Source organism: Protobothrops mucrosquamatus, unplaced genomic scaffold, assembly GCF_001527695.2.
Source record: "Protobothrops mucrosquamatus isolate PMUCROS unplaced genomic scaffold, P.Mucros_1.0 scaffold2180, whole genome shotgun sequence".
Taxonomy (NCBI): domain Eukaryota; kingdom Metazoa; phylum Chordata; class Lepidosauria; order Squamata; family Viperidae; genus Protobothrops; species Protobothrops mucrosquamatus.
In genome coordinates this window covers 238800-250575 of record NW_015388273.1, presented here as the reverse complement: position 1 = coordinate 250575, position 11776 = coordinate 238800, and the positions used below count along the sequence as shown (strand labels likewise).

Below are 11776 nucleotides of genomic sequence, written 5' to 3'. Positions count from 1 at the left end.
CCACCCTGTTTTGGCTGGGCACCCTGGTACCTTTCAGATTCAATTCTTCCTTCGGTTGTACCTTCTGTCGACCCAGGCAGACTGCAGCGATGTGGCCTTTCTTCCCGCACGCACGGCAAATGGCGGAACGGAACCGACATTCCGCTCGCTTGTGGCATCCACCGCATCCGAGGCAACGAAGCTCAGCTGGGCCCTTGTCTTGACGATCTTTGGACCTCCTTCCAGCTGCTTGGTAAAGCTTATCCACCTCTTCTTCAGGATCTTCTTCCGACTCCTCACGCACGTCTTCCTTGTGAATAGTGGCGGTCTCTGGAGCGTTTCGCTTGGGCCGCATGTTCTTGACCGCCCCACCTGCAGCTTCTTCTGCTGAGACCTCTCGCAGAGCATCTTGGAAGGAGACATCTTCCCTGGTGAACAGTCTCTGCTGTAAGTCTGTGTTCCGCAGTCCACACACAAAACAATCACGCAGTCTTTCCTCTAAGTCCTTGAAATCACACGGTTTAGCTGCTCTTCTCAAGGCTGCAACGTATTCTTTTGCTGATTCTCCAACTCGCTGATCTCTTTGTTGAAATGTGTGCCTCCAAGCCATGACAGATTGCTTGGGCTGGAAATGTTCCTTTAAAACTTTCTTCAGATCGGCGTATGATACCGTTTCCAGCGGGTCCGGGGCGATTAAGCTCTCGGCGATCTCAAAGGCGTCTTGCCCACAAATGCACAACAATGTGGCAGCCTTTAAGCCTTCCTCCCAAATCTGGTTTATGCGGAAATACGTCTCGACTCTTGCAACATAAGATTCCCACCTCTCGGGGTGAGAGATGTCGAATTCCGCTAAACGCCCAACTTTCACCATGATCGAGGATCAGGGTCTTCTTCTTCAGCCGCATGCACCCTCCAGCGATTTCGTACTGGCAGGATAACGCTGACTTCCACGCCGTTTTCTCTTCCGGACTTCTTTGGGTGAGTCTTCAAGCTTTCCTAGCTGTATAGACTGTATCCCACCTTCGTCGCCAGTGTTAAGTCCGGAGAATAATGCCGCTTGAGACGAAGCATTTCTAACAAGTCTTTATTCTCTGCTTCCATTCTACAAACAACCCGAGCAGAGGCACGCAGGCCTCTATTTATACCTTCTGATCCCTGGGCAAGTTCAACCAATCATGAGGTGGTCTTTTCCTGCCTTGCGCATGCACGCAAGGCCGGCGCCACTCAGTCTGGTCCCGGGCAGCTTTTGCAAATGCCCGGGACTCTCACAACGTCCCGAGCCTGCTTTTGCAGGCTCAGGACACAACAGTGGAGAAGGGGAAAGAAATTAACATACTACTTGAAGGGACTAATTAGTTCATAAAACCCATTCTTTTGCAGACACCTATTCCATGCACCATTAGAGACAGTTGAATCCAAAGAAAGTTTAGATGGCTTTTCAAAAAAACACATTTCTAAACATTAGTTAAAATCAGATTTTTTTTTCCCCTATAGTCCTCCATATGTGTTGGAAACACTCATATAGCCTTGTGTCTGAACATTATGAGAACCAAAATTCTAACTATTTGTAAGATATCAAGTTGAAGAAGAACAAAAAATACACTACTTGGGGCATTACTAAATGTCCTCATGGACACTCAAGCCTTGGTCACTTCTTGAATAGACTACTGCAATGCACTGCATGTGAAGCTGCACTTGAAATACATTTAATAAATAGTGTTGTTTCCTTTAGAGTTCCTCAATTTCAGCCAGGAGAGAAGGAGATGGAGACAGGGGGGAAAAATGTCAGCAGCCTTTTTAACAAATGTCATTAAATTTTACCATTATTTTATGAACATAAGTCTTAATGTAATATCCAGTAATTGGGGTAATCAGTTGGGGTAATCAGTGCCCTGGGATGAGGCACATATAAAACATTCAGGTCCAAGGTTTGTTTGCAACAATTAAATAATGCTTTTTAAGACTATATTAAAGAAGTGTTTTCAGGAAAAGTCAAACAAATTAAACAAACAAACAAATTAAAATGGCAGCCATGGCAATGCAATCCAAACCCCATTCTGTTTGAACATGTATTGATGTCACATAAAAGCTAGGTTATTCTGGAATCAAACTTGTCATCCAATCCTGCCAAGTGAGAATTAATTAGCAGCAGAAGATGACAAGTAGGCCTGGATATCGTTTAATTAAAGGTAGTATCCATCCTCATTACCTTTGCTGATCATTCCAATTAAGTCATGTGATGGTGGTGGAGGTACAGAATGGAACTATATGCCCTGCAGTATAAAAAGCAAAGTAGAACAGAAATTTCCCAATACAACCCTTTATCTATTCTCAAGGTGTCAAAACTGTGGCAAAGTTTTGCTCCAGCTGCAATTTACTCAGCTAGTGCAAGAATACAATGATCAGTGTGAATAGAATGATATTCCGGAACACTGATAAATCATCATAGTTAGGGGTTTTTAATCTTTTTCTGAATCTAATAGTTATCTGAATTTATCCATTACCCATTTGATATTACTTGTACATTTCTGTCTTTTCTGAAACATGCCTATTTATTTAACATTTCTTTCTTCTTCTTTACTGTTTTTTCTTACCAATATTCGGGGGGAAAAATTGCTTGTATGTAAGAAATTACTGCAGTAATTTACATATTCTCTTGAGTTTTCATTATGGGGGTATCCCATAACTAAATTTTTACACTTTCTAGCCCACATGTTTTGTTCCATATTTGCTGTTGTACAGCTAATAGCATTTTAACAGCCATTTCTACCGTACTTTAAAGAAGCCTAATGGGTAGTCTAATGGGTATTTCATCTGCATATGGTGTTTTCCTGTCTGACCATTTATTGCCTGTCATAGCTCCTTTTTAATGGAGGTTCCAAATAGCTGTTTGATATAAAACTCAAATAGGAACCTTATATTACCTTGCAAAAGACCTAAGCAATATTGAATCGAAATTAGTAATGTAATTCAAAAAAATCCTGAAAATTAATCTAGAATTTAAACCAGAAACTTTTTTGTTAGGGTTTATGGATAAAACATTGGAGGGAAATCATGTCTTTTTTTAAAAAAAATGTTCACCTTTCTTTTGAGAGGGGAAGGGGAATGGATATTATATTACAGTTGTAAACTATGAGTTGAGTGTAAGTGTTGTGTCCTGGGCCTGTTGAGGAAACTCAGCAGGCCCAGAAAGGTTGCAAATGGTCCCGGGGATTGTAAAAGCTGCCCGGGACCAGACAGAGCAGCGCCAACCTTGTGCGCATGCGCAAGGCGCGAAAATGCTGCGTTCCTATTAGTTAGCACTATCTGGGTTCCTCACCCTATAAAAAGCCTGCAAGCCTTTTGCTTCTTGCTTGGAGTTGGAGAAGGAGAATAAAGAGCTATTGTTTTCCACCATGCGTCTTCGTCAATTGCTTGCGAACCGAAAACACAACAGTAAGCATTCTTTATATCCTTGGAAGTTATTCTTCGTATATATTTTGTTTTCCTTTCTTTTTCTTTATGCCTCATTGCACCTCTATTCCTATTCTCTGTTTACTTTATATCTTTTTTCTTGATTGTTATTTATGTAATTTTTATGGATATGTTTTGTAAAATTTAATATAATTGTGACTCAGATAAAAGCACAGTATAAAACAATTTAGAAACAGTAAAAATGTTAAGCATTTTCAGACCTTTCAGAAGGCCAAAGGGGTGGAGGCAGATCTCACCTCAGGGGACATGATATCCAAAAAGTGAGAGACATGGCAGAAAAGGTTCTTCTCCTGAACCCACCAGTCAAAATTCCTTGGCCAATAGCATGCCCCTTCTGCCAGCGCAAGTGGAACAAGCCAATTCTCAGGTGACCTGGACCATGCCATAAAGGTCTTTAAAAGCAATAACCAATACCTTGAATTAAACCCAGAAGCAAACCAGCAATGAGTACAATTTACGCAACTGTGCTGTTACATGGCCCACCTGAAAGTTATCTAGAATTGTCCAGATTGCTGATTCTGTGCCAGTTGTAGCTTTTGAATATTCTTCAAGTGTAAACACATGTAGAGTGCATTGCAGTAGTCCAAATGTGAGATCACCAGGTTATGAGTAACTGAGTGCAGAGCCTCGCGATCCAGGAAAGGATGCAGTTGACTCACAACACAAAGTTGTGCAAAGTCTCTCCTAACCATTACTGTCCCCTGTTCTTCAAGCAGGAGTTGTGAGTCTAGGAGACACCCCACCCCCAGGTTGCTCATGTCTGGGTAGTGCAACTAATTAATTGACAGGCCTTCCTCCTTCATTTATGAAAAGAAAAGCAAGTTCATTTTTACCATTAGACACACATAGCCCATTAATTTGTTCACATATATTTGGGTAAATCTGCCTGGTGGTTTGAAATCTTGTTAGGACACTATGGGACCAGTTACAAGAAGTTATTTTTGAAACTATTAACAAATTCAGTCAGAAACTTCAAAAGCCTTATGTTCACCATGGTGTCGAATCAGCTTTACAGAGTAAACACAATCTGTCCCAGAAAATCCTGAAGTAAAGTCAACTTTGTCAGTAGTACCCCAATAAAATTGTATTCAAGGACTTTTGCCTTAGATTGATTGAATTAAATAGTAAGAAGTTTGGAAATTTGTATTGCATTTGAACTATTTTGCAAAGTGATATCAAGTGTTGTTTGCAACTCAAAAAGTAGAGAAAATTAATGTTTGAAGTGCTTATCTGTGAAAACTTTTAGAAAATATTGACTTGTTCAGATTCTTAAACTGATTCCTAGTGCTTGCTGAATTTTGCATACGTCTTAACTTCAAATGGTAATCTAATGTGATGCTTCAGTGTAACACTTCAAGTGGAAATACTGTAAGACAATTTAAACCAAAATCTGTCTCCTTGGCTGCTAATTTTTTTTTCATAGAAAGCTACTCAGTATAGCTTAGACATACATTTTCTACCTTATTCTTAATGAACTTTCAATTATTCTTGTCAATGATTGTCTTCTCATAGCTTTGCTATTCTGTGGCTTCCTCATACCATCCATTTTCCTGTAAATATTAGTATTAGTTCCATAGAAATGTGGTCAAGTTTTAATTTCTTAGCTCATGGAGTATGTATTTTGTTTGGGTGCATTGTGAATTTTTTTATATTTAAAGTATTTTTTTTCTTTTAAACTAATCTGATCCTTTAAATAAATCTAACCTTAATTTTTAGCAGTTTATAGACATATTATTACACTAATGCTAAACTACTTCAACTTAATGATTAGTTCAGGTCCACCAAAATAGATTCAGATCTGACTGGAAGGACATCCTACTGCCATGTGTTTCTTTCAAAGGCCACATTCTATCATTGTTTTCCTTCACTGTTTTTTTAGCTGTTCACCTTTGGTTGGAGAGAAGACATCCGTCCAGGGGAACCTCTTCACAGCCGAAAATTCTGCTTCGATGCAATTTCACACAGTAGTCCTGTCACACTTTATGACTGTCATGGTATGAAAGGCAACCAGCATTGGAACTATAGGAAGGTTGGTCTTGCTTTGTGATACTTTAAAGGCATGTGGTGATCCAGATGACTATGAAGAAATTCCAACATTCATTCAATAGTGAAATACTTTATTTTTAACAGTTTATTTAAAAAATGCTATTTGGTATACAAAGAGCAATAGTGACAAGCCAGTGTGGACAATAAGTGGACAAAATACATTAGACCCAACCATGTGAAATCAAATCCCAATTACACACTTACACAATTACCCAGATACACACTTACACAATTACCCAGATAAATTTACTGTGTGGGTTACATGCTTTGTAACATTTCCAATAATACCAATAACACTAAGACTTGTATTCATATACAAGTGCTTTACAGCCTTCTCTAAGCAATTTACAATCTGGGTCCTCATTTTACCAACCTCAGAAAGATAGAAGGCTGAGTCCACCTTTAGCTGGTCAGGATTGAACTCCTAGCAATAGACAGAGTTAACTACAATGCTGCATTCTAACCACTTTGCCTCACAACTCTTGTAAACATTTCTTACTATGATCAGGATGAAGTTAGAATAGCATTTATATATGGGATAAAGATGGAGTTAGAGTTAGATCACCCTGGGGTTTATAGAAAATGTAGCATGTTAACTTAAATATGATTTTGTATCATTAGTAAAGTGTTAAGTTTATAGTATAGTGGCAATTGTCTTTTCTTATAACATTTAGGAATGTAAATTCTGTGGCAGTGAGGATGAAGTGGTACATAATCTTAAATTTCTTTCAAATCTGTTGTTCAATTGAGTTTAGTAGTAGCTTTACTGTGAATGTTTATGACCAGATGCAGGTTAACAATTTCACTAAATTGTGGACTATTTCAAGTAAAAAGTTATATTGGCTAGAGGATGAATTTGGGCTTACGCTTCTTTGAATGGTATTGTTAATTTAGGGTGCATTTTACAGTAGATGCTTGCTTCCTTGCTTGCATGACTAGAAATTATGGTCTCCTGCTTTCTAACCTGGTGCCATGACCAGGGTGCCATGACCAGGGTGCCATGACCAGGGCTTTTAAACCAGTGGTACGCATACCACTGGTGGTACTTTGGCATCGGGCAGGTGATACGTGTACAATGGGTTGAAAAGCACTGTAAAAAAAAGTGTAAAAAAAGTAAAAGTGGATGAAGTGAAGCGGCGGCAATGCCGCACAGGCCTGTAGGAGAGTCAGATGGAGCTGCATGAGGTATCACCAGAACTCTGCTGAGAACCCAGGATTGGTGTGTGCTGCTCCAGCTGATCGGTAGTGGCCTTGGGAGTGCAGGCAGCTGCATGCACTCTTAGGACAGAGATTCAACTGGAGCTGAGTGAGGTTTGCCTGGGTTCTGCTGAGAGCCCAGGATCAGCATGTGCAGCTACAGCTGATCGGCAGCAGGTCTAGGATCTTTTGCCTCCTACCCTTGGCCACACCTCCTTCTTCTTGAGCCTCCCACCTCCTCCCATTTGCCTCCAGCATTCCTCCTTGGAGCTTTAACTTTAACTACTCTGACATCAACTGGGAGACAAATTCTCGTCAAGTGGGAGATTGAACAGGTTCCTGACCAACCTAGCTGACAACTTTGTCAGCCAAAAGGTAGAGCAGGGAACTTGAGGGCCAACTATACCAGACCTAATTCTTACTAACAAAGAAAAAATAACAGAGGGGATTAAAGTTGCAGGAAATTTGGGGGAGAGTGATCATGTCATATTAGAATTCAACTGAATATAGACACAAGCAATAGAACATAATTAAACTAGTGTGTTAGATTTTAAAAGAGCTGTTTTCAACAAACTTAGAGAGAGTTTGTGAATAAGCTTAAATTTTAAATCTTAAAAGAGGAAAACAATTCAAGAAGCTTGGGAAACTCTGAAAAATATGATTATAAAAGCCCATTTCAGCACTATACCACTGAAAAAGAAAAATAAGAAATCCAAAAGGAAACCAGCATAGATGCATAAAGAACTCTCTGATAAACTGAAAGACAAAAAGGATTAGTATAAAAAATGAAAAGAGGGACATATAACTAAGGCAGAATTCCAGCACATAGCACAAACCTACAAAGATGAAGTCAAGAAAGCTAAGTTTCAGAATGAACTAAGACTTGCAACAAATGTCAAAAATAAAGCGGATAATGCAGAACTGCTTAATTCTTTTTTTTGCATCTGCATTCACACAAAAAGAAAAAATAGCCCAACCAAAAACAGAACAGACCAGGAATTCAAATTAAAATAGGCAAGAAAATGGTAAAAGAACATCTGTCCACTCAAGATGAGTTCAAATCACTATGATTTTATGGATTACCACACAGAGTTCTGAAGGAGCTGACAAATGTGATCTCAGAACCATTGAACCATATCTTTCAAAGATCCTGGAGCACTGGGGAACTACCAGAAGATTGGAAAAGACCTGATGTGGTTCCCATCTTTAAAAAAGGGGAAATAAACAGATCTAGTAAACTACAGACCAATCAGCTTGACTTCAATACCTGAAAAAATCCTGGAAAAGATAATCGAGTAACAGATCTGCAAACACCTAGAATCAAGCAAAGTTATAACAGAAGCCAACCAACAGATCATGCCAAACAAATTTTATTTCATTCCTTGACATAGTGACTAAATTAGTGGACCAACAAAATGCTGTGGATATAGTATACTTGGATTTCAGTAATTTGATAAATTAGATCACAACCTATGTCTTGGCAAGCTAGAAAAATGTGGTAAAGACAGCACTGCCACCAGATAAGTTTATAACTGTCTGAAAAATGGTACTCTATGTGTAGTCCTCAATGGAACTACATCCGTATGGAGGGAAGTAAGCAGTCAGGTACCCCAAGGTTCCGTTTTAGGTCCAGTACTCTTTAATATCTTCATAAACAATCTAGACGAGGGAATAGAAAGGGAAGTCATCAGATTTGCAAGTGACACTAAGCTGGTAGGAATAGCCAACACCCCAGAAGACAAGCTCAAGATCCCAAAAGATCTTGACAGATTTGAACACTGGGTCCTATCAAATAAAATGAAATTCAGAGTGAGAAAAGAAAGGTTTTACACTTAGGCAACAAAAACCAAATGTACAGGTACAGATTAGATGAAACTTGGCTCAATAGCAGTAACTGTGAGAGGGATTTTGGAGTCCTAGTGGACCATCGCTTAAATATGAGCCAGCAATGTGCTGCAGCCACCAAAAAGCCACTGCAATCTTAGGCTGCATTAATAGAGGAATAATATTCAAGATCACATGAAGTGTTAGTACCACTTTATAAAGACCACACTTGGAATACTGCATCCAGTTTTGGTTACCACAATATAAAAAAGATGTTGAGACTCTGAAAAGTGTGCAGAAAAGAGCAACAAAGATTATTAAGGAGGGTTGCACTAGTTCTAGTGAAAAGAAGGACTAGGGGCAACATGATAGCAGTGTTCCAATATTTGAGGGGTGGCCACAAAGAAGAGAGGGTCAACCAATTTTCCAAAGTACCAGAAGGCAGGACAAGAAGCAATGGATGGAAACTAATCAAGGAGAGAAGTAACCTAGAACTAGGGAGAAATTTACTAACAGTGCGAACAATAATGGCTTGACTTCAGAAGTTGTGGATTTTCCATCAATGGAGGTTTTTAAAAAGAGACTGGGCAGTCATTGTCTAAAATAGTATAAGGTCTCCTGCTTGAGAGGGAATTGGACTGGAAGACCTCCAAGGTCCCTTCCAACTCTGTTATTCTGTTAAGTGTATTGAATTTAGTGGATTTACACTTCTAAGTAATCATTCATGGGGTTACACAATATAGGTGTTGTTTAGCCCTATTCCTAAATGTGAAGGATTGTCAAACTTAATAGATTCCTTAGGCACCATATAATTTTAATTTTTCTCCATACTTCTTGTATATGAATGAGGCACAAATGCATTCATTCTCCTGTGTTGTTACACAGGACATAATTTTGGTCATATCTTCAGTATGATTTATTATAATCTTGTGATAGATTTTTTTAATAGAATGCTCAACAATTCATTGTCTTAGAAATTACAAGATTCTTCTAAGCCATGGCAATGTGATAAAAAAAATATATTATTCTGTTGGATGGAGAAAGCAGAATCAGTAATTTGAGAGTATGCATCGAGTCACTGGAGGAAAGACATGTGGAATGTATAATTAGTGAAGGGAGGAGATATAGCTCAGGAAGGAAAGAAACAGCAGATAGCAGATTTTCCCAAATTGATATTCTCTGAAATTTTGATTTGAGGTTTTTATCTGAAAATATAACATTGTTAAAATTTTGTGATGGGAAGTCTATTGACATTCATGTGTGCTCAGCCTGTTTACTGTTTATGCTGTAGTAAAAGAAGATCAGTTTTCATAGGTGAATTGATTTCTCATCCAAACTGAGGTGCTATCTGTAAGGCAGCTAAAAGAAACATGCTGGGCTCAAATTATGTAAGCTGGCATCATTTCTTTGAGGTCAGAGGCAAAAGTTCCATTTATGTCAGAGAGGAATCTACTTTATACTGTAATTGAAGTTTTTTATTCAGAAACACAGCCAATTTCTTTCTTGCTTTCTCAAGCTGGGAGAAAAAACTTGATGACATGGAAGTCTTCGTTAATATCTAATGCTCCAGGTGTGACTGTGAAAGAGAACACATATCAAAGTGTTTTCCTTTGATTTGAGCCCATTGTATTTTAATTTGAAGCCCAGTGGATACCAATGAAATGAGTATCTTGAAGCGTATGTCATAAAAAACAGTCATGATTTACTTTTATTATGTGGGGTTGTGACAGAGCACAACATTTCTTCTTTCAAGCCAAAAATCTGTGTTTCTGAGTAAGGAAATCCTTAAACCTGATATAAATGCAGTGTTTAGAGATACATACTGCTAATCCAATAGCAGTAAATTTTGACAGTTCACACAAATAGACAAACACTTATAAATAGCTATAAATGATCTTGGTAAGGTGCCACAACCATTGAAAACAATAATACTGAATCAATTACAGTGTTTGATCAATTGTCTCAGCACATCTCAGATTATTATTAAAACTTTTCCCTGGTTTTTCTTACTGCTAATATTTATTTGTTTCTAGTAGGGATTATTTTTTTCTGGAAATTAAAAATATTATTTCTGGAAGATAATAATATTTCTTTTAGAACATTTGGATATCTATAGAATTTTTGGTAATTCACACAGCATCCCTTTAAGATAGGCCATCATTGTTCCATGTTACAAGCAGGATGCTGAGATTGACTAGATAGTAAGTCTTTGATTGGACTGAAATATGAGCTGGTGAAATTTGAGAATAGACAGTTACAGATTACATATACATGCCAAACCCAGCAGCATGCAGTTAGGAGAAAGGGATATATAGGTTCTATTCCATATATGCAGGTACAAATGTGCAGAAAGCTGAAGATACTGTGACTAAGAAGTCAAATGTCATTAATTTGTGCATTACATATACTTGTGTTTATGGATCTTTATTCATCCATTCATTTATTTCATTTTTTGTCCTCCAAAGAACTGAGAATATTATTTGCCTCAGGAATAGTTTCAATTTAAGCACATATATTCCAACTGTATAGTTTGTCATGGTTCCAACAAATGAAACTCTTCAAAGTACTTCAAGGCATTGTTTACCTTAAAGAATCTTTATTTGAGTAGCATAGCTTTGGCACATACATGGTCAAAGCCGAAATCTGAATTCCCCTCCCCTAAACACATAGTATCAAAGCACAATTCCCTCCTCTGATTAACAGTCATAAATCACTTCTCCAATTAGTTTGAAATGCAAGCTTTCCCTCCTGTTTTCCAACCCGCCATTTCTTTATCATCTCTTTTTTCAAAAGCCCCTGAATTGTTATGTCTAACTAACTCCCATTACATTTCTCCTGCTACCCCCAGTAACATCTAATTCTAAGAGTGAAGCATAGGAGAAAAAAAGGCTGCATCTCCCTATGTTGTCAAAGCAAGAACATCCGATATTAGCAGCACTGACATAGTCATTCATTCATTCATCTGAACCCATAGAACAGCGGTTCTCAACCTGTGGGTCGCGACCCCATTTGGGGTCGCACGACCATTTCACAGGGGTCGCCAAACAACGCCGTCCGCCATTTTTTTTACCCTTTTCCTTAGCTGTGCTACTCCCTCTGCTTGGCGGCAGCCTGCATGCAGGAACTTTACCAAACATGCCCTGCAGGAGGCGTGTGAAGAGCGCAGGTGCAGAGCAAGGCCCCACCCTCCCCAGGGACTCATTTCAGATTTAGGCGGCAAAAGTTTTTCTCGCGCAGAGGAGAGAGGTAAAACAAT

General features: G+C 38.7%; 1 protein-coding gene across 1 annotated transcript in view; it reads left to right on the top strand.

The window, feature by feature from the left end:
- The window catches only part of GALNTL6 (polypeptide N-acetylgalactosaminyltransferase like 6), a 527250-nt gene that overhangs the window by 492835 nt on the left and 22639 nt on the right, over positions 1-11776 (top strand). The window contains exon 11 of the mRNA XM_015824280.1: positions 5333-5482. Coding sequence (XP_015679766.1) covers positions 5333-5482 — 150 coding nt within the window. The remainder of the gene's footprint in view (positions 1-5332; positions 5483-11776) is intronic.